General features: G+C 34.3%; 1 protein-coding gene across 1 annotated transcript in view; it reads left to right on the top strand.

The window, feature by feature from the left end:
* The window catches only part of LOC140743600 (uncharacterized), a 235,745-nt gene extending 217,813 nt beyond the window's left edge, over positions 1 to 17,932 (top strand). Inside the window, exons 12-17 of the mRNA XM_073075014.1 lie at positions 6,029 to 6,199; positions 10,142 to 10,338; positions 13,809 to 14,005; positions 14,563 to 14,649; positions 15,024 to 15,188; positions 16,244 to 17,932. Of these exons, the coding sequence (XP_072931115.1) occupies positions 6,029 to 6,199; positions 10,142 to 10,338; positions 13,809 to 14,005; positions 14,563 to 14,649; positions 15,024 to 15,176 (805 nt within the window). The 3' untranslated portion in view covers positions 15,177 to 15,188; positions 16,244 to 17,932. The remainder of the gene's footprint in view (positions 1 to 6,028; positions 6,200 to 10,141; positions 10,339 to 13,808; positions 14,006 to 14,562; positions 14,650 to 15,023; positions 15,189 to 16,243) is intronic.
* The last annotated feature ends 4,977 nt before the right edge of the window (positions 17,933 to 22,909 follow it).

The following is a 22,909-nucleotide window of genomic DNA, read 5'->3' as shown; positions in this document are numbered from 1 at the left end:
CACAAATATCTTAAATTAAAGTAAGGTTATTCATACGTATATATAACTATACTCCAAGTGTAACAAGTGTAAAAAGAAATTTGCTACCCACTATAAAAAAATGAGTGGTACTAATCGAATCCTGAGTAGGCTAATCGAACCACATCGAACCGAACTACAAATTCAATGGTTAATTAAACGTTCTCAATCCAATTAGACCACGAATTGGCCTCATGATGTTGCGAACAAAAAAGCAGAAATATTTTACTCGTACTTTTACATTCGAATTAATTCCTTTATTGTGTAACATGTTTATTTTGTCTCTACTAATAGAATACAAGCAGTCATTCAAGTAGCCTAGTGCTTCAATCGATTTGAAGTTGGCCTCAGATTTTTCAAAGTTATGTACGTAATAAACACTTGCTTAAATGGTGTAAGAAAACTTAGTGAAGATTTTCCGACAGATCAAAAAGTTCTTGAGGGAATTTCTCAGAGGAGAAGTTTATCAACACTTAGCGAGCGCGGTGGACTACGGCCCATTGATCTATAAATATAAAGATCCGCCACAAGCGGGCAAAACTTGAAACATACAAAATACGGCAATTGGTGTAAAACGACTCCAGCCAAGTCCAGTCGCTCTCGCGCGGCGTAGTAATACACACGAATGTCACTGAACACGTTGAACGTCATTATTTTGAATTTTAAGCCTCAAAATGCCTTCTTGTGCAATGCGTAAATGCAAAAATTATGCTCGAAAAAGAAACAAGCTTCATGGAATCACCTATCACACGTAAATGAAGAGAAATTATTAAATTTTGTTTATTTTTCGTGTTCGATCCGCCATGATTACGTGAGTAACCAGAAAGAGACAAAGTATGTTTTTGTCAATGAAAGTGATAAAGACGCAAAATGCATGGTCATAGATCAACAGAACAGAAGTGACATTTTATTGAATCTGACGATGTTCATATGTCGTATGTTATAGTTTAAGATCCCACTGCTTAATTTTTATATTAGTGTGTTTTTAGTCAAAATATAACATTTTATGGTTTATTTTAATAAAATAAAATCGATATATGGGAAATTCTGTATCCTAATCTTTAAATTTCCTTCGATACCTGTGGTAAATAATAAAAAATATTACCATAAAATTTATATAGGATAGTATACGGTATTTTAAAATTTCTTTAATTGAATAAATATTTCAATCATTAAGGTCGTATTTCTTCCTTAACCTAAACATAATTTAATAAATAATCTTTGTATAGCCAGAAATTAATCCTCAAAAAGACCACGGTAAAATTAGAATCTTATATATAAAATTCTCATGTCACAATGTTAGTTACTGTACCTACTCCTGCGAAACGGCTTTACTGATTTTCACTAAAATTTATATGCATATTCAGTAAGTCTGAGAATTGGCTACTATCTATTTTTCATATCTCTTAAGTGATAAGGGTTGTTCACCCTTAACATTTTTTTTATTTATATGGCAACACAATGTTTGCTGGGTCAGCTAGTACATTTATAAAATTTACACAACTTTGCAATTAATGGTCGTGTGTAAAATAAAACTGATAATAATAAACATAGATTAGTAAAGATACTTCGCCGCCTTGAAATTGAAATAAGCCACAAACGGCTTAATAGTAAGTTCTTTTTTGAATTCTTGACAAATAAAAACATTTTTAGAGAAAATTTACAAATAAATAACTAATACTGCGTAATTTACATAATAAATAAATAATTATTTCAAATATTTTAGAGACATTTTAGCACGGAGACGTGGCAAAACTTTTTTACGCAACTATTTCAATTCTCAAAACTGGGTACATTTTCTTGTTAGGAGTGAGTAATATTTACTAATCTATGATAATAAATATAAACTATTTTTAAATCATATATTTTAAACCAGTCGATACATCTGTATAGATACATTCTTTCAAATTATATTTTTATTTAATAATTATTTATTTAGTTAAACTGTACTATAACATTTCTACGTAAACGACGTACTAAAACTATTATCGACAGTTTTGGACATTTTTTACCTTCTGTTCCATTATTTATTGTCTTTGACAAGCATGCGGATCAATGGGATAGCCACCATACGTCCAGTTTTTAACGGGACAGTCCCTTTTTCCGATGCTTCGTGCCGTTGTCTCCGAAATGAACCGTTGCCATTGTCAATTAAGTAACAGTATATAGTATAATTATGAAAAAAAACATGGGGTGCTCCATTTACCAGTTTTGTAAAAAGCGCCCCACATTTTTTCCACAATTATACTATTTACTGTTCCTTAAATGATTCATAGATTGAAAATTATTTTCTACTTTTTAGTTAATTTTATCATAAAAGCGTGTTTTTTAGTATTTAACTATATTTTTTCAAGTAAAAAGTATTTGACATAAAAAAATCGATGTCCCGTTTTGAATGAAGTAATCATTGGTCACTATATTCCATGGTCAATATTTACGTTTGCGTAGACTTGAAACGCAAGGTCAAACACTAGTTGTCTTTTTTTATCACATTGTTCTAATAGCTCTGTCCCTTATAGAACATTTGTCTATGTAGTAAAGGTAAGTAAAATAAAAAACGTGCATGTGTGCTATCAAAGCAGTTTCGCTCAAGTTTTCTCTTAAGTTAGCGGGCGTATAACGTGTCTAGTATAAAATGTCATTGCTACGGCCCAAACCTTCACATTCTGAGAGGATCTCGTGCCCAGCAGTGGGACAACAAGGATCAAATATAATCGTATACCAATCAATCGCCGTTATATGACGAAGATAGCTTCATTACATAAAATATGGATAAATTGATAATTTGATATTACTAGAATTTCTAAAAAGCGTATTCATGAAAGCCACGTTCAAGTACAGATAACGAAATAAGTAGATAAACTTTGGAGATGAAGTGAAGAGAATTGGTAGAATAGAATTACTAATAGGATTTCAAGGTCTAATCGTATTCTTGTGCCTAGTGGGTTTTTATGACATTGAAGTAGCAAAAAATATATACCTGATGGTAAGTGGCTACTGCCGTCCATGCAAATCAGCTGTAACGAATCCCAGATAATATGAAGAGTATTTGAAACACCTCAAATAAATATATTTCCTTTACCACACACTTTAATCCGAGCACAGTAGGATTTAACATTGTGATTAGGCAGGCAAGACATTGAAAAGTCGTGGGAGTAGTGCTTCAAATACTTCTTCTAATGTGTATAAAGAATAAAATAGTAGGTGACAAATTTCGCTAAATATTACATGTAGTCTGAAGGCGATTTTTCCCCTTTTCACCGTATCACTCGTAAGCCGCGATTTTACTTAAGCCGCTTTTAATATGCACAACTTCATATGCAAATGCATGTGTTTTGCGGTAAAGCAAATGGATATGAAAACTTTTAACTGAAATATGAGTCTAGCCTCCTTCATCGGGATTTCCTATTATTTTTACTACGAATCCCTTTACAAGTGTATTTGTGATCCTTCTTAATTAAGGTTTACACTGTAGCGTTAGTCAACGTTATAATTAAGTTCTTAAAATTTGAAATCCAGCGAATGCTTGCGTTTCTATGCGTAACTTCTGAAATTGATGCTAAATTTTGAAGAGGCGTGCAAGTGATTAACCTCTCGCGACCCCCTAGGGTAGTCCGACGTCTGTCCCGAAATCACCCCGACAAACAGTTTTAGAAACGCTGTCCTACACGTTGTCAATGTCAGCTGCACGGACAAATGAATGCAAACGACATGCACGTCAGCACGTCAAAAACGTAATGATATACTAGCGCGTCTGTGTTTTTTATCTATGTCACGTCGTATCTATATAATATATTTACTATTAAAGCAACACCAGAACAATTTTAACAGCATTAATTAAAACCTCTTCACTGACACAGAACAAAATCGCAGACAACGTAGAAAGTTACTAACAAGTTTATGAAGCGTATGAACATTGCATTTAACTTAAAGACCGCCATATTTCTTACAGTCTAAAGTTATTTATGAACAAATCTTAATTCATATTGTATCATGACTTAACCGGGTTAAGAAATAATACCCGCGCCGTTGCGTCTCAAACGAAAGCCTTCCCAAATGCGCAGAGCAGCCCTAGGAGGGATTTTAGTGACATGCACCTTACGTAACTAGTAATTTCTCTTACAAGATCGATATGAAGATTTTTCCACAAAACTCAAAGACGACCCGCGTGGCGGAGCGGTCACCATACCGGTCTGACGCGCAAAGGGTCCCGGGTTCGATCCCCGGCCAGACAGATATCTAAATGATGAATTTAGATTTCTGGTTCTGGGTCTGGGTGTTTGTGTATTTGTCTATGTGTGTGTCCATGGCACCCACGACACAGGGAATCCTAGTGTGGGGCTGTGAGTGTAGAAAGTGTTTATTATTTATTTATGTATTTTAGTGAAAATTAGCCCCTAGCGAATATGCAGCTTTACTTTGAGACTACAACCCATGAATAGTAGCTATGTCTATTTTTTCTATAAAAAAAATAGAAAGGATAACTTGTTATTACCTAAATTGTTATTTTAAACTACAATAAAAAACACATTAAAAACCAGTGACAGCCTTGTCTGAAGTCCGAATCTTGGCACATATCCCTTATTTATTTGTATCGGAAATTAATTATCGCTAGCTTAAACGGTGAAGGAAAACTTCGCGCGAAACCTACACGTCTAAGATTTTTTTTAAACAATTTAAATTCTGTCAATCCCCACTCGGCCAACGTGGTAGACTTTGGCCTTTTCACTCGAGGACACCCGTGCCCAGCAGTGGGACAGAAATGGGTTAACGACGAGGCCAAAATAATATATTATCGTCTCCATAACGAATAGTTACTAACCATATTTAAAAACATTGTTCTTAGTGTATAGATCGGCAGTTGGTTGGCAATTGTTCGGATGTGAAATTGTTAATTATCTACAAAGACATAATCCGATTTCAACCAGAATTTCCACAATACTGCTACAGAATATTCAATAACCATTTTGTGAGAAATTCTCGCTGCATTTTCCTGGGTCAAACTGTGTAATCAAAGTATCAAACACGACTTTAATCGGTCAAACCTTAACACTGCAATTGCTCATCGTTTATTATAATCCACCTGTATGAACCGTTCAATTAAACTCTTACTAGTTACAGACATAAATTGTAATAGAATCTTACGTGATAAATCTTCTGTTTTTACCCTAATACGACATAAGGTGTACAATGTAGGTACATGTTTGCGAGAGTATTTTTTTATGTATGTCGTATTCTTTGGCATATAAAAAAGAGAAAATAGTTTGCCTGGTAACGATTATACAAAACTTGAGTATTACATATAATTTGGGGATCTTGTTTAAATCTTTAAGCTCGTTAGACTTAGATCATTACGCTGAGATTATTAAGTACAAACGGGTTCGTAATCCTTAAATCTATTTAATTGTTTATGATCATGATCCTTAAACAATATTGTTTTGTTTTTACATTGGACCTGTAAGTCTGACGACCTATTGGCTACTAACTATCGCCTGAGAGTAACAGTTCCTTTAGCCGCTACTGCTTCGGCGTGCAATTTATTGAAGCCTACAATAAGTGGGATGAGCAAGCCTCTAAACACAGTTGCTAAAAGAAGGTCGTCAGAACCAAACTATGTATGAAATTTGTATTTGTCATTTTGTAAAATCAAATAAACGTTTTACACTTTTGGGGGCCTCCATTCAACTTTCCGCCCCGGGCCTCCGACGACCTTAGTCCGCCAATGGAGCAGCCTTAAAAAATCCCAGGAAGTATGGGAAATAGTTACAGCCACGTAACAAGTTGAGTATTTTTTCGGTTCTAAAATAAAGAGCAGTGAACCGGCATCTTATAATTAATTTACCGTCAACAATTTTCTAAACTACCTATTTAAACCGGTAACTTATGGACGTTCAAACATAATAAGAAATGTACATTCACTAAAAAAAACACATTTATTTTCGATACACTTAACATTTCTTTTAAATTTATCGTTAAAGGGTAACAATTTTAATTTTATATTCATTTCTAGGTCAAAGTCGTCTGACTACGTGACCAGCCGACAGTGCAACAGCACGCCCGTGCCGCAGCAACACACCGACGCTTGCTACGCCCACGCCCAGAACATGGCCACGTATGCCCATTACCAGCATAGGCAACAGGAGAGTCTCTACAGGAACTGCTCCCTCTACGCTAATATTGGGTACGTATAGGTTTGTTTCAATGATGAGAAGGATTTTTGAGCTGAAATTATAGGTTCATAACGCAACACTCCGCATCTTCGACTTTTTTAAGCAGCGTCGAGTCTAGGGGCTGACCAGACGAACGGCTGTCAGACCATGTAATCAAAGCATAGACCTATATCTAACCAGGTCTAATAATAAACGAATAAAACATATGACGAACAATAACTCATAGGTATAAGAAAAACAAATAACATAGGTAAGGTATGGGTACAATAAAAATAAATGTTTAAATTAAAAATTATATTAAAAGAAATAACGATGACTTGAAAAGTGTTAGAACTGGTAAGGTTCCGGGGAGGTAACACCACACCTTTTTGTGAGAAGCAGTTTAAGTTTCGTGGTATGAATCTAATCGCCATAAGACAAAGTAACCGTCAACGGGTCTGCAAGCTAATATCACCAATCATAAATATTAATATTATATATCCTACGCTACGGATTTATGTGATAAATTCGTCTACTAACCGACTGCTACTAGATAGCACGTCTACATACTTGTTGATTGGAATCGGTCAGCAAATTCATTTTCTATTCCCCACTTCACTACTGTCCGTTTAATCTTAAATCGGCTCTTAGCGTTTTGTTATCTACACTAATATTATAAAGAGGAAAACTTTGTTTGTTTGTTTGGTTGTAATGAATAGGCTCAAAAACTACTGGACCGATTTTAAAAATTCTTTCACCATTTGAAAGCTACATTATCTACGAGTAACATAGGCTATATTTTATATGAAATATATTTGATAAATAGATTTTGAGGCGGTACAAAGTTTGCCGGGTCAGCTAGTTTTATACAAAGTATCTTGACTGCGTCAATTAATTGAGATGACCGTTACGCAATTATCTAATAAAAATCCAATTATAACACTAAACGATGAAAAAGGTTTTAGTTCGCACAAGAAATTTAAAATAAATAATAGATTAGTGGTCGACATTAGACGGAGAATAACTGTTGTCTGGAAATTTTCCCAATTTAAAGTAACGCGAAAGAAAAATTAGGTTCTGGAAGGACACATGGGCCACAACGGAAGTTATCGAACGCTGTTTTAGAAAAATAATGGACTCCTATATTAACAGCTAGTACTAAATCTCGTGTCGTAGTTAGAAATAACAAAAATATATTGGTTGATAAACAAAAAAAAAAAAATAGGTAATGCATTGTTTTATCGAAGCGTGTGCCGTCTCACGATGTGTATGGATCTCTTTCGATCTACGACATAAAACAACTCCGGACGCGGTGGAAAATTAGGTCGGCGATAGAATCATAAATTTTTCATTGTTTCTCCCTGTTTATTGATACCACTAAAATCACCAATGGCTAACATCCAAAACAAAAGAAAATACACTACAAACAGAAGAATAATGTTCTTACTGTTAAGTCTTAGCAATGATTGTTTAGACCGGATTTGTTATTTCTTGATTGATTGTTTTTTTGTCCTAACTGGTGCATTGCGGAAAATATAATACGTGACTGGTTCTCTTTTCAGATCCAATTTATGTACACCGCTTTTCCCTATTTCGGGTGGTTGATTTCTGCGTAGCACATATATTTCGGTGTAACTTTAATTTTTTTTTCACTATATTCCGTCTAAAAGGGATTACAGCCAATGCATTGATAGTAAAAACGGGCAGCATCCTGCTATTATTTCTGCTAGTACTCCACTCGAATTAGAATGACATAATCGTTCCAAATGAATAAATTTACTCTCATTAAAGGATATCGTGTCACGGCCACCACGAGGCCAGAATATTTACAGATATAAGCATACCTAATATAAGCTTTACATTTAGTGCACTTAGATGCGATAAATGTATAAGTACAATGTAAAATTAATTACATATCCGTCTTTTTTTGCTCATCCCAAGACTCGATCTTAAGTTTTCTTGGCCCTATCTTTAGAAAAATACATACAACTTGTAGAGAGGTTTTCCCACGCATTAAGTAAAGACAGGTGGGTAGGTAAGTCACGAGAAAGGAACACTTGAAAGTTTTTTTTAATAAAATTAAATTTGTTATAATATCTATAAGGTAACCGTAAAACATTATATTTGCAAATTTCAATTTACAATTTTTTAGGGTTCTGTACCTACTAAAAGAGTAAAGATGAGACCTTATTACTAATTCTCTACTGTGTGTCCGTCTATCTCTGTCGCATTGCTCTATCCCCTAAAACATAACTAATTTTACACATTTTAGAGGTTCACACACACGTAATTGGTATTTTTGATATTTTTCGGTTAACTATTAATCCGTAATAGTTAGTAGGCCACAACAAAATAAACAAATAGGATCGAGTTTATCTGTTACAAGGTGAATGATTCGGACTATATATTTAACGTTGACATTTCCGGACTGAATATCCTCAAAACAACCTTTGTGCTTCTCATATTAATACCACATCAATTGCATTGCATTGTACAATTATTGCATAATTTAAAAACTTTAAAGGCAGTAGAACCCGTCTGTTGTTCGATTCAGGCGGCACCACCGCCACACCACACATTTTCACCTAATAACAGCAGTGTTAAGCGCTGCTGAGTTCTGTTTAAGGGGTGTAGTAAAAGAAACATACGTTTCCGAGGCAATCCAGCTTTCTTGGAATAGCGGCGTATCTGTGGCCGATCTCAGGTAGAAATCTAATCGGCGGCATGGGCAGCAGTAGTCACTTACCATCTAGTGGACTGTATGCTCGTCTTCTACTCCTATATTTTAAAAAAGTTCAGACACGAAAGCACACGATGCGTATTATTCAATACGCAATACGCCACATTATAGCAGCTACGCTTAGGTAATAAATTGCACCGTAATCTACTCTAGCAGAACCACAATGCGATAATTAATTTATGTTCACTACAAGGAATTTACACTTTGTCCGACTTCCTTCACGTTCATTTGAAGCATTCCAGTAAACTGGAACTGGAAGTTTGAACTGTTAGGTAAACCTAACAGTTCAAACTTACGATACGATCTCGCAAGTTATTGCACGTTACCTGTAAAGTCGGCGATGTTACGTGAACTGTAGATAAAGTTGGATATCTCATCGTTTATATACAGGTGAACTTTTCAAATGTGCGTTTTCATGTACGCGCGTGATTATTATTTTTCAAAATGCATGCTTTGTTAAATTTCATCATTGTTTATTTTTAATTTTTATTATAAAAACCCTCGTATCTCCTTTCAGCATCTATCTATTATTTACATAGTTCGAATATAGTTTGGGTAGTCTTTGACTTGGCAATCTCCATACACTCGAAAAACTCTACGTCTAACATCAATTTTAAAATAATATCTTATTCCGCTACAATATCCACAAGGGGATTAAAATCAGATCTCACCGGTTTCTTTAATGCTAGGAGATACTCGAAGGGGTAACCCTCACACTCGACTTACTACCGGTTTTAACAATCCATAGTCTCAGCAGTCGTCTCCCTACTACCCAAAAGCCCAGACGTACTGACAACAAGTTAGTGTTCAGGTGTGACTGTGTCACATACACTTTGCAAGTCATCCAAGATTGAAAAACAAGATCAAAACGCCGAAAAATGTGTATATTTACACTAATCTTTCCACTGTCTGAAAAGTAGCGCTCTTATTGAGATGGCAAGTATTCGTTATTAAATACATATTTTCAGTCAATATATTCGATTCCTTTAATAAACATTAAAGTCAAATTTAGAAAGTGTTCGAAATTCTGTTTAAAGGAGGATGAGATAATATTTTCTAAATGAATTGAAGAAGTTTAGTCCCTAGTTTTTAGGTATTTAAAAACTGCTTAAATTTAGTTTCAAATCTCCGTTCTTTTATCGATGACAACGACCTACCGATACCTACAATATAGAAAAGATATTGTTTTGTAACTTGGCCCCTTTTGTACATTTACGTTTTCTTTTTTTTTTAGATGCTCAGACAGCAGCCAAGAGCTGTACAGCTCGCAGACCAGCTCAGAGCAAACGTCGCCGGTCCGCAACGCGCCGCGTTGCCGACGCCCAGAGTCTCCGCCGCCCATCCGCAGCCATCACCAGCTGCTGTATGTGCCCTACAGCACACACTACCACTACCAACATGACTACGGGACTCACTGGAACGCTAATGACTGTAAGTTTGACTTTCAATTACTATTTAGAAGTAACAATCCAACGTGCAGCGACGAGTACTGCCTGGGATCGAACACACATGCTACGCTTGAACACTAAGTTGAAAAATCTCAGATATGTATGTGCCCATATCGTTCAAACGATGATTATTCCACCATTAAGATATTTCAATAGAAGTGCAAATATATTAATTACATTTAGTAATACGTGCTTGCGTCTACGTAAATCATCCCTATTACGATGTACCTACTCCTGCTATCTTTAGCCCGAGAATTGAGCTTGCGATCAGACGCGACTTAGCGATGTACCTATATAATATGGTAAGATAAAGCACGCCTGCCATGAATTATTGTTTAAGTTACCTTGACATCTTCAAATTATAATCTTTAAGGAACACGCCACGTGACGACTACTAGCGCGATCTTCAATTAGGTTAATAAGTATTATGTAAATTTATTCAAGCACGCCTCGCCTTTGTTGTCATCCAATTCGGAGAGTATTACCGAAATTAATAAGCAAACGCTATTATACGGAATATGTATGTTTACGATGGTATTGTACCTATATATTGCGATTACGATATTGTATGTATTGTATATTGAAGGTTTTTAAGTATCATTATATAAAACTCAAGAAACTAAATTAGTTTTCTTCTTGTCTATGTTTCTTCATAAAGCACTTAAATCTATCTATGATACATCTATGTATGTATATTCTGGAGACTTCTACAAAATCGTAAAGGATTATTTTCCAAAATTATGATTACAATTATTTTGCTCTTTAAAGCAGTCATGTATCATGTGGTATCTCTTACGAATAATACATATGTTATTGATACTTATCTTGAACTAAGTGTCCGTGTATGATACACAATATGAGGTGAGCCAGATGTATGGAAAGCTATCGTGCTTCAGCTTGCGAGTAATGGGATTTAGTAGAGCTAAGCGCTCGTTGCTCTGCGTTTGGACTGGAACGGATTTATGCAAGTGTGTATCATAAACATAACAATTGGAACCAAGCAATGCTATGGCAGAGTAATGTAAGACTTAGAATTGTGCGTAAAATCAAATCACCATATTTATTTGCGTTGTAGTAGGTATGTGTATAATTCAAATTATCCTATAATGAAAACTATCATTATATTTTACATGTGACCCCCCTTATATGGACTACATATCCTTAAAATATGGACCTATGCAGCATATTCAAATCTTCGGAAGTCTTAATTACCTAAATGGCCATCAAATTCATATGAGGATAAAATTGGAACGTTTCGTATAAGTTTGGCTGTCTGTACTTAAATAGCATGGCATAACCAACTTTAGGTTTAATTGACGGCAGAAAAGTTACTCCTCCCGCGTTTATTATATCTAGTAGACAGTGATGATATGTAACAGTATAATATATTTTTATTTATATTACTTACAATTTTTATATAGTAATATGACTTTTAAAGTCAGTTTCTTCTTATACTATATATATTGAAAATAATCTATATAATAATAATAAAAATATGATACTAATTAAATTAAAAATTAACTAATATTAAAAAAAAATTAAACTTATAAGATAAAGATGTCGTCCAAAACTCCAACTTGTGGCATAGTGCCCAGAACGCTGGCAGCGTTGCCTCGCTGTACGGCGAGGCTAATTTTTCGGGCAAAATAGCTGCCAGCCCTCTGGTCACCCGAAGCGAGGATAAGCCGATGGGACATCTCTTTCATGAAAAGTTTCATGTCAGCCGACCACGGACCCAACGTCTCAGTTGCAAGCGCCGCAAACTCATAATCTTTTATAATAGTAGCATATTTGGAGCGCTTGCGAAACTGAGCGCGGTCGGCTGCTGCCCCAACACTACTGCAGGTGTCATGTATGTAGGTTGGAGCTAGAGTGTCCACGCATGTAACATCCCACACCAGGGTGCGACCCAATTTCCACGGCACAAAAAAGCCGGCAGGGCCACACTTGCTGTGGATCTTATTCCTAACCCTCCAAATTTAATTGGAAGGCAAGCCTGTCGTCAAGAGAGACAAGAGTCATCATCTAAATTCAAATTTAAAATTTTCGTGACGCACTGTTTTAAAGCATTATCTATAAAATTTGTAACTGCAGGGAATTTCCAAACAGGACAACAACGGAGCAAGTAAAGAAATTTGGGTATAAAAAGGCAGAGGCGAAGAATGTAGATAGCCAATAATATGACCTGATTAGCAAAAAATACCGACGAAATTAATATTACACTTTAAATGAATCAGCCAAAAAAGCTTATCTCAGTTAAATTTTGTAATAGTTTTGAACTATCCAAATAGCGTAATTAATATTTTTGATTTTATTTTATCGGTTTATTGTTATTTATTATCTTCGATAAATTAATATCAGTATAAATATTTATATCAACAATTTTATCTCCTTGCATCCCTGCTGACAGGAAGGGAAATAGCCCTGCATACATTTTCTCGGTGGGGTTGCTTTTCCACCCCATAGGGGTGCGGAGTATTTAACTGAGTTATAAGAAACTCGTACGTCACAATTCCCGACTTATATCATAATAATTTAAATAAATAAAAACTATATTTAAACACATTTACGCTATGACAAAAAGCTAGCGCATTAGTAACTCCGATACTGCAAATGTACTTATTAGCAATTGTTATTTATTTTTATTAAAACCTTTGTGTATTTTATTATTACTGGCATATGCGAAAATGCTGTATCTAAGCGATGTCTTATGTATCTATATTAAGATGTAACCTGAATTTAATGCATAATTTAATGTCAGTTCATATTAGGTCGACAGTTTTACTGTTCGCTGATTCCCGTATCCAGCTGTTCACACTATAAGTACCTACCTATTGCCAGTCAATTTCATTAGTTTCAGATAAACATCTGGATTTAATTGGATTAACATTTAGTATTTTATCCGAACACAAACAACAACAACAACAGGTTTTATACAGGTTTACACTGGTCGTGGAGAGAAGGCGAATACAACTGTTTTTCCAGTGTACTACAAAGTTGTAAACAAATATTCACTTACGAAGACTTCAACAAATCAATAATATCACAACGGCGGTTATTGACACAAGATGAGGAATTAATAATCCCACTCCATATATCAGCTGTGTAAGGTCCGCTGTTGGCCACATTCTTGGTGTGACTCTTGCCGGTCCAATATTTTGTGAATCCTCTTCAGGACATCGGTTCATTGATTGGTGGGCGAACTGTGCTGCTTTTGTCCAAACTTAGTTTTGAGAGATATCGTCTAGCGATTTCAGCCGAAGCCGAACGAAATGCCGAGCATGACTCTCATAATAGAACGGTGAACGACACTGCTCTTCCGAAACAGGACTATAGAAGAAACACATTATGGTACCAAGTCATCACACATGGCGCGAATCATTTCGACTTGAGGTACTGAGGAATTTTTGAAGTTTCGTTCATCCATTAAAGGAACACATATTTTAATTTCAGACTCCCGCATGCACGGCTACTACCAGCAACAGCAGCCGCATCAACACCAGCAACAACACCAGCACCAGGCGCACCAGCCGCACCAACAGCATCAACAGCACCAGCAGCACGCGCAGCCGGTTCGCAGCGGCACTAGCACGCCGCAGCCGATGGGACAAGCCCAGCGAGCTCACTACACCCATGCGCTACAGATACAGGTTTCTTAACCACAATAGCCGATCGTCAACTACGATATGAGGGCATGCAGGGAGGGGTCACAGGGATCAAGACCCCTCCAAAAGCGCAGTTGATTAGGTTTTTTTCGTGTGGAATCCATGCATGGATATCTCTCTGCTGCGGGAGTAGCGGAGAGTATATGCCGGACTATACAATAAACACTAAAGTTAGAAAGATAGAAAAAAGGTGTCTAATAACCAAATTTCCACTGTGACCCCTTCAAAATCTAATGCTGCGATCTACAGCTGACAATTATATTTGTTTTACGTCTTCATGAGTCACAGAATTTACTTATTTTGTTAAGAAGGGGTCTTTATATAAGTATCACATCTAAAAACCCTAAAAATACATGAAGTACGATCCTGGAAAAAGATGTCCTTTGAATTCAAATACCGAACTTTAGTATAGATATTGTTTTGCTTCTAAAGCCTATTATTTCTCCACTGACAAATAGATATAGATTGTGCAGTCAAAATTTTTTTAAAAGAGTAGTGTTGACAATAGGTAAAAATGAGATTTTTTATAATAAAATTTCCAGTCGCTGTGTCCCGCCCCAGCCCGATACCGACCGGTGCCCGCCCCGCAACCAGGTGGGGGCAAACAGATGATATGCTACTCTGAAAAGGTTAGTATGACATTAATCATTCATTTATATTGATAAGAAAATATTTTAAAGTTGATGGTATTTGGAGTAAAGTTAAATAGCTCATAATCTAAAAAGGTAACCGATAGATAAACAAAAAAGAAAATGGTAATAAGTTGTTTTTTGTGCCTATCTATACTAATATTATAAAGAGGGAAACTTTGTTTGTTTGATTGTAATGAATAGGCTCAAAAACTACTGGACCGATTTTAAAAATTCTTTCACCATTCGAAAGCTACATTAGCCACGAGTAACTAGGCTATATTTTACATGAAATATATTTGATAAATAGATTTTGAGGCGGTACAAAGTTTGCTGGGTCAGCTAGTATTTTATACAATGATAAATAATTTCAGGTGGCAGCACCGCTGTACCAGCCAGCACCGGGGTCCCCGTCGCGGGTGGCGCGCGGGGCCCCCGAGGGCGCGGCGTCTGGGGCCCCCGCGCCCGCCGCCACTTCCCCCATGGCGCCCCCGGCCAACCCCGTCTACTACGCGATGAATGTTTGACAAGGGGACTAGGTAAGCTCTACCAACCGATATAAACCACACTATATTGATGTGAAAAATCTAATGCGGCGGGTCTAAAGAGCCGTTAACGTAACTACGCTACATCGCGGGAGAATCCGAACGAACCCTGTCTGTATGAACCAACGACAGTGAATTTATGGTAGTTTAAGTGAGGCAAGTAATAATAATTAGAGATTGGAAATAATGTTATGACATGACGTATGAACAATTGAACATTGTCTTTACTATGGGCGAAACTAGTTGTAGGTGTAGTATAAGGACGTACCCATCACATAAAACCCTTCTATTCAACTATGTTCTAGATAACTTAATAAAAACAAAGTTTTCAATCAAAAAGAAAAACACTTGAAAACAATATCGGTGGTAGTGACAATTCTCTATTCTTAAACAAAGTACCGCAACATAACATTGTTCCATGATTTTCTTTTTATTTGCATAAATAAAAAAATAAAATCGCCAATTTTCAAGAGCCCATTGCATTGGGGATAACAAACTGTAACATTTTTGAATAACTTTTAGCAAAAGTTTACGAAACTGGTAAATTTTCAAAAACAATACTTTTTAAAATTTGATAAAAAGAATTCTCATCATATTTACTTTTAATTTATACTTGAAGTTATCAATTAGTATTTCGTGTGACGCAGCTTTAAGTTATGAAATTACGTATATCTGAGTGCCATCTACCTACATTGTATGTAAAACAGCATTGCTGAAAATGAACAGGACAGCGCCCTCTCTTGCCATTTTCCTGAACTTAAACCTTTTGTGTTTTCAATATGTTTCAAACGTTCCCCACTAGCGCTACGCAAGGTATCAGAGGGCACTAGTGTTGTTATTTTAAGTAAATGCTTATTTCGATTTAAATATTGAACAGGGTTGTTTAAAATCTGTTTACTACATATTTAATCGATTAGAATTAAGCATTCTAACAAATAAACATGCACTAAATATTTTGACAAAAACGCAAGCGTACAAGCAACAGAAAATAGACAGGCAGAACACAATAAAATATTTATTATTAATGGTTAACGATTTTTAAATTCCAGGTAAAGATTATCGTGGGCCCCACTGGCGAGGTCCGAATCAGCGTGCAGCCGCCAGCGAAGTCCGCCGACGCTAAGAAGTCAAAGTAGTGGTGTGCTCGTTACAAACAGTCATTGGACGGTCACGATCGCGGCGGCCATACTATGCTTTGCTTATGAGTGAACGACTTTGTATTAGTGCTTCTGTCGGTTAGTTCACGAAAATCAAGAAATCATGTAAACACAAACGCCCATCGCGACGTCCCATTCGAAGAATCGTCTTAGTAAGATAAACTCACACCAGAGTATTGATGTAATAATTGTCGTGTATTCATATAATGATTGTGCTTTGCGCTAATTGTGTAGGTATAATGTATTATATGGCTTCGTTCGTATAGATACGACGATCGATTAGACCAAAAGTATTGTACACCAAAGATTAGTATATTAGTTTAATGGAAGAGCCGTTATAACCAAAGAAATGGTTTGAATTTGGTTGAAATACGTATAAAAATCTAAAGAAAATAAAGTAATAGAACTTTCAAATGCTTGTTATTGATGTCAGAGGCGTAGCGTAGGTACTAGAGGTAGAGGGAGTGATTCGCCCTGGATGGCACCATTTTGGGCAAATTCAAATTGCCCTGGGCGACGCGAACGCCACTGATTTATATTATTTATCTAGTTCAATAATGAATTGATTAGATGTGTAATAAATGTTGTTTATAATAGTATGTACAATAATAATCAGTTCAATACTTAAGTATATACACAAGCAGACTGAAGATCTCTGATCTGTTCTTGTTGCTCTTACTATTGTTAAATAGCCCTTGATTATAAATAATAATGGCAGTTGAGCAATCAGGTATGCAGCATAGTTTGTCTTTTTTTTTGGTGATTAATTTCGTAAATATTCACTGTATTATAACTCCCAATTAATTTATAAAGTTGTTAATTTTGACCAGTAAACTTGATAGGGGCATAGTAAATAGCGACATAGCAACAAAATCATTTTAAATTGACTGTGCAATCAAATAATTATTTATTTATCTGTAATACACATAGTGCATCTAAACCCTAGTACTGGGTGGCTGTTTAGTAGTACCTATATCAAAACTAAATACTGCAGCTATGATTACAATCTAATATAATATCTTGACCTGTGCAACCTTCAGTGTTCAAATAATTGTGTCACCGTTAAACTACAAACTTATTGTTAAACAAAAGAATAATGTTGCATGTAAGCCTAATGTTTCCCAGGAAGCAATATGGCTATTAGAACAGAGGCATACCCGAGGAGGTACATTTTGAAGGGGTGGAAAGACCGTAAAAATTACGGTATACTCGGCTCATAAGTATAACGTGGATGTAATTATTTAGAAAAACTTTTTTTTTAAATTTTAGTTGTACCCACAGTTAGCACTTTTAAGGGAAAGGAAAATATTTAAAACATGAAGTTCTTTTTGGCCGACTTAATTCATATAAGAAGCGGAAAATACGTCTTGCGCCCTGAGTTTCAGGCATCCTCGCAACGTCATTAATTTATCCATTCATCGTTATTGATTATAGCACTTCCATGCAGCGGGTGATCATTATTTTTCGTAATTATTGAGTGTAGAAAAAATGCAGTAGATCTATAACAAACACTGAAGTTTTTTAAGATGTAAGACGCATTGCTAACTCCAAGAGGACTATGGTAAACGTTGCATTTGCTTTGTGCATACACGCGCTGTAATGATCAGCTACGTCACCTTGAGTTCTTACAAGCAGATAAAGTAAAATATTCGTATAATAACGCAGTATATATAACCTGTATAGTATTATTTTCGTTTGTGATGAAATTGTTCGATAATATTTGTTCAATTATGTGCCAAAGCAGTAAGTTAAGTAAACGTTAGTGTAAACATCAGTATTAATTGTTAGTTAAGCAAGCACCATTATGGTAGTGGCTGCATGCTACTGAATTTTCCAAAGCCGGCCTATTATTATGTATTAGCCAAAAATATAGCTAGATAGCCAAAATATAGATACTTGATTAAATTTACGATTTTCCTGAAGATAAAAATAAATATCACTTTCCGGAAAACTTAATTTTGTGGGCTACTCTTAAGTTACAATAGAACAATAAATTGATTACGATTATTATGATTTCGCTTAACACGTGAAATGTGTAAACGTTGGTATATATGTTTTTACTTTTTAAATTTTACATTATCTTAACATGAAATCGTATCGTAGGAATGGTAACACAACATGTTGCGGCATGTGGTCTGTCAAAATACTGTAGTTAAATTATTTATAGCTAAATGGCACCAACCAAATTTCGATGATGAGTTTTTTTTTCCATTACGGACAAAACTGAAGGCTATCGCACAACTGCTAGACCAAAAGGGAGACCAAAGTTAGACCTCATACTAAAGACGACTTCAATTATTTTTGAGAATTCTACTTTGATAATACCGTGTTAAGATCATTTAGTCGTAATGTATGTATTAGATAGTCTCTATCGACTACAAGTTCATCTTTGTCGTTATTGTAGATCCTAGTCGTATCTATAATGATAGATAGGTACCTATAAGCGTCTAGCCAAAACGCTTTAGTTCAGCTAATATGTAGCACATTTGTCTACTTTAATGTGTTTAATAAGGTTACGATAAAATCAGAAAAGTCTAAAAAATATTATGAGTGTGCAAGAGTTGTGAAAAGTTTCCATTAAAGGACCTTAACGTCCGCAATCTCATTGTAATTCACAAAAACTGAGTTACCGGGCATCACAACATAATATAGTTTTAAATACGGATTAAATAATACGATAAAACATTAAAAAAAAATGAAAGAAATTATTATAATAATAGGTAATCTTTTAAATTACCCAATAAGTTGAAATCTCTCTTCTAGCATAACAGTTTTAAGTGTATGTAAATGTTTAAAATTATCGACAATGCAAATGAAGAAGTTGTAGCGAGGCACATAATTATGTCGAAATAAAACTGTGGATATTAATAACGCATTGCTAGTGTAAACGTATCACCGTGAGGAAAAATTGATATATTTTGTAAAAGAAAATTACAATGTAAATAGACTTATATGAAAATGTAGTTCTGCTCGTATATGATATGTATCATATATGCCTAATCTTGAACTAATCTAAGCAAATCACAATTCAATAGGAAGTTTTATAAATAATAGACATTAGAAAAGAAGCCAGCTAAAGCTACAGCGGCACAAAAATAAAAAATAATAAAGAATATTTGTAATCATTCTTTCATCCTATATAATTATATGTTTATTGGGTACTTAATGTTTTAAGTAAACAGTACTCTCGAATAAAACTGGTAATAATACGAGTAATTTAGGTGATAAAAGTGTTTGGCGTTCTCACATGGGACCCCTTTTTCATATTAAATGTTCGGTGTCGACTAATGTGCATCATGCACACAACTGTTTTCTTGTCATTGTACGAATTATAATCTAATTTTGAAACTGTGCAAAGTTTTACATGTATTGCATATATTATTAGGATTCATCAGCTTTGTAGAACTTCATTAATTGTCTTTCTCGTTGGAGACGGTTAAATATTTTATTTACACCTGTTAATTAATTATTTTTATTATTATTATTATTTGGGCACAAAAACGCTGGACGGTATGATCGTTGTGCGTAGACATAGTTTAAATAATTCAGGTTTAGCTGATTAATCTGAATAAAATTTATTTATTAATTATAAATTTATTACCTTTAGGTATGTATTTAAGGAACCAGTGAATAGTAATCACAAAAGTAAATGGAGTTGCGCAAGTAACTCTATTATTCCTTGTACTATATTCGTATGCTACAAGATGTTTTATTAAGAAAAGAAACATATGTATTTGTTAAAGTACCTATAAGGCCTATTTAGAATAAAGAATTAAATATATTTCTATCGTAAAGAATAGCGGTGGAACATAAGTTTGTAGGTGAAGTAAAGAAATTACTTCCTACGAATTTACTTGTAATAAAAAATGAAATGATAATTTAATAAATATTAAAATGCAGCTTTCACATTCCAGTATTGTTTAAACATGGAAAAATATGTAAAAAGAGAGAGTAGTAGAAATAAACAATACATATTTATTTATTATATTTCAATTAAAAATGGGCCATATAAATACAATCAAGTATTTCATTTAAAAATAATATATTTTTTAGTTCTCAAATAGTTTGTACGGGTAGGTACAAGATTTTAAAAGATAAAAAATAAAGAAATGCCATTCCATAAACATATTTTAACCATGTTTAAAAATATATATAATTTTGTAATTGGGTATGTGTTTTGTAATATATTTATTTTAAGGAGTCGGTATTCGGAATATAACAAAATTGTACCATTATTGGCAATTGTGGTGCCACAAGTATGTATATGTCCGGTGCGCAACCTTCCTTTTGTGTTATTTTTTTAATGCTATATAACCAAAATGTACTCGAGAGATTTCATTGTAAAGTTACCTTTAACGTAAAATTATATTTTATATTATGTTACATATCTTCTATAATAATATAATTTGTTATCATAGTTATAATATTTTTAGAGTTGATGATTCAAACAATGTTGCTGGTAAATTTCTGTGATGTGATGGTATTATCAATGCACTGCTTGGCAGTGTATTTATATATTATTATGTATGTCTATTGTTTTAATCTTAATGTGCCTAAAAGGAAATTATTTTGGCCAAGCTAGTCACTATAATTTGAATCCGGACATTCATTAAAAAGAAACAGTAACGTTTGACTGGTTACAAACATTAAAATAAAGTTTCTTAAATATAATTTGTTTTCACATGAAAATCATGACAGTGCCTACTCCATTTTTTAGTATTAAAAACTTGTGCCGACGACTATTGCAGACGTGTGGCAGTAATATGAGAATATATTACTTTTTAACCCGAATGGTAATTAAACACTTTTAAAAATTCATCCTGTTCATAAAACGGGTGTAATAAGGAGTCCGTTGTAATATTAAGCGGATAATAGCCCCATTAAATATAATACTTGTATTGAACTCAAGTGTATAGTGAAGACAATTTTAAAATGATCTAAGAATATACCAGAGATGACATGTTTCTCATGATCGATTTATTTACGACTACACATGTAGTAAATGGATGTTATCCATTAAAAATTGTAACTTTCAAAAAGTTTAGTCTGATCTATTTATAAAATGTGTGTAACCCGATGTAATATTCGAGATATTTTCCAAAGACGAAAATGTTTACCTACCTATTTCTTGAGTAGGTGGTATCAGAGTTATAGAATAAAGTTTATCTAACTATATAAAATAAAAAATAAGAATGTATATGACATGAATGTTATGTAGGTTAATCTTCCACCTTTTTATTAATGTTATTTTGTTATACTGTATCATATTTCCATGTTCCACAATTACGTTTATTTACTTTTTGGATTAAATCATATTGTTTTAACATTTTAATAGCGCTCATAACGCTGAGTGTCATAAATGTCACTTCAACACTCAAGTTTGGAGGTTCAAACAAAACCAAAAATGTACGTTTTTATGTGATAAGTTTTAATTACTTAAGTGAACCGACATCTTCAGCTTTTAATGTTAATATTATGATGAATACTTATTTATGTTAATTCGAAAAGAAGGAACTCGTATTATCATTATCTTGACAATTTTTAACGTAAAAAATATGGCATACGAGATTCATTGTTTTATGATAAATAAAATATTACTTGGTAAGGTATGTTGCTATCTTGACAACAGACTCACCTACTTATGCAGAAATATTAACAGTTTCAAGAAATGTATACATAAGTAAGTAGGTATTTCATTTTGTTTATTTTTAGATGTCTTAATTAGTAACATGCTTTATCGATCAAACGTACATTATTTGTTTATGTTACATACATAATGTATATATTGCCAGATTATACTTGCTAATAATAATTTTAGAACAATTTCCAACAGTAGGCTTATTAAAAAAATATGGATTCGAATATTATAATATATAATGAGTGTTAGGGCAAAATGTCGCCACAAAATGTTTCAAATTACCCATGTACAAATGTATTTGTAGATCGGTACATAATAAAAGATGTGAAAAACTGTTTTTTCCTTTATAGATGCTAATGAAATATAATATGATTCGTGGTATAACACATTGCTGCAGAGTCGCAAATTTTTCAGAACTTGCTTTGACACGCTACTGTGTGTCTAAATGTACTTTACATAATAATAATGCTATTACTATGAATGAAGTCGATAGGGGTCTGCTTTATGTGAACACCTTTACTTGCTTTTGAACGCTTGTATCAGCCCTTGCTATGCTCACAATGCTCGCACTGCTGTATGCTGGTCCGAATAAAGTAAGGTAAACTAAAATGCTGGGAAGAGTCACATAAACTGTCCAGGACGGCATGCCCTTTACGTATTCGGATTATTATAGTGGAAAATTCGGTCTTGTCATTTCTATATCTATCTCCTTTATAGAGTTAAGTATACAATTATGGTCGCAATTTCCTATACTACCTACCTTAATTATATTTTTTCAAAATTAAGTACAGATACTTTGTGGAGTTGATTTTAGATCATCAATTCACCGTCACTACAATTCACCATAAGGTGGACCGCGTGCTCCTTTTCTAGTTCTACGTCATATAGAAAAGTACCTAATGTGAGGACAAAGGCCGAAA

This window comes from Epargyreus clarus, unplaced genomic scaffold, assembly GCF_041222505.1.
Source record: "Epargyreus clarus isolate Ecla_fem2 unplaced genomic scaffold, WU_Ecla_fem_2.2 ptg000007l, whole genome shotgun sequence".
Lineage (NCBI taxonomy): Eukaryota > Metazoa > Arthropoda > Insecta > Lepidoptera > Hesperiidae > Epargyreus > Epargyreus clarus.
Note: the sequence above shows the minus strand (reverse complement) of the source record. Positions and strands in the feature narration are given on the sequence as shown.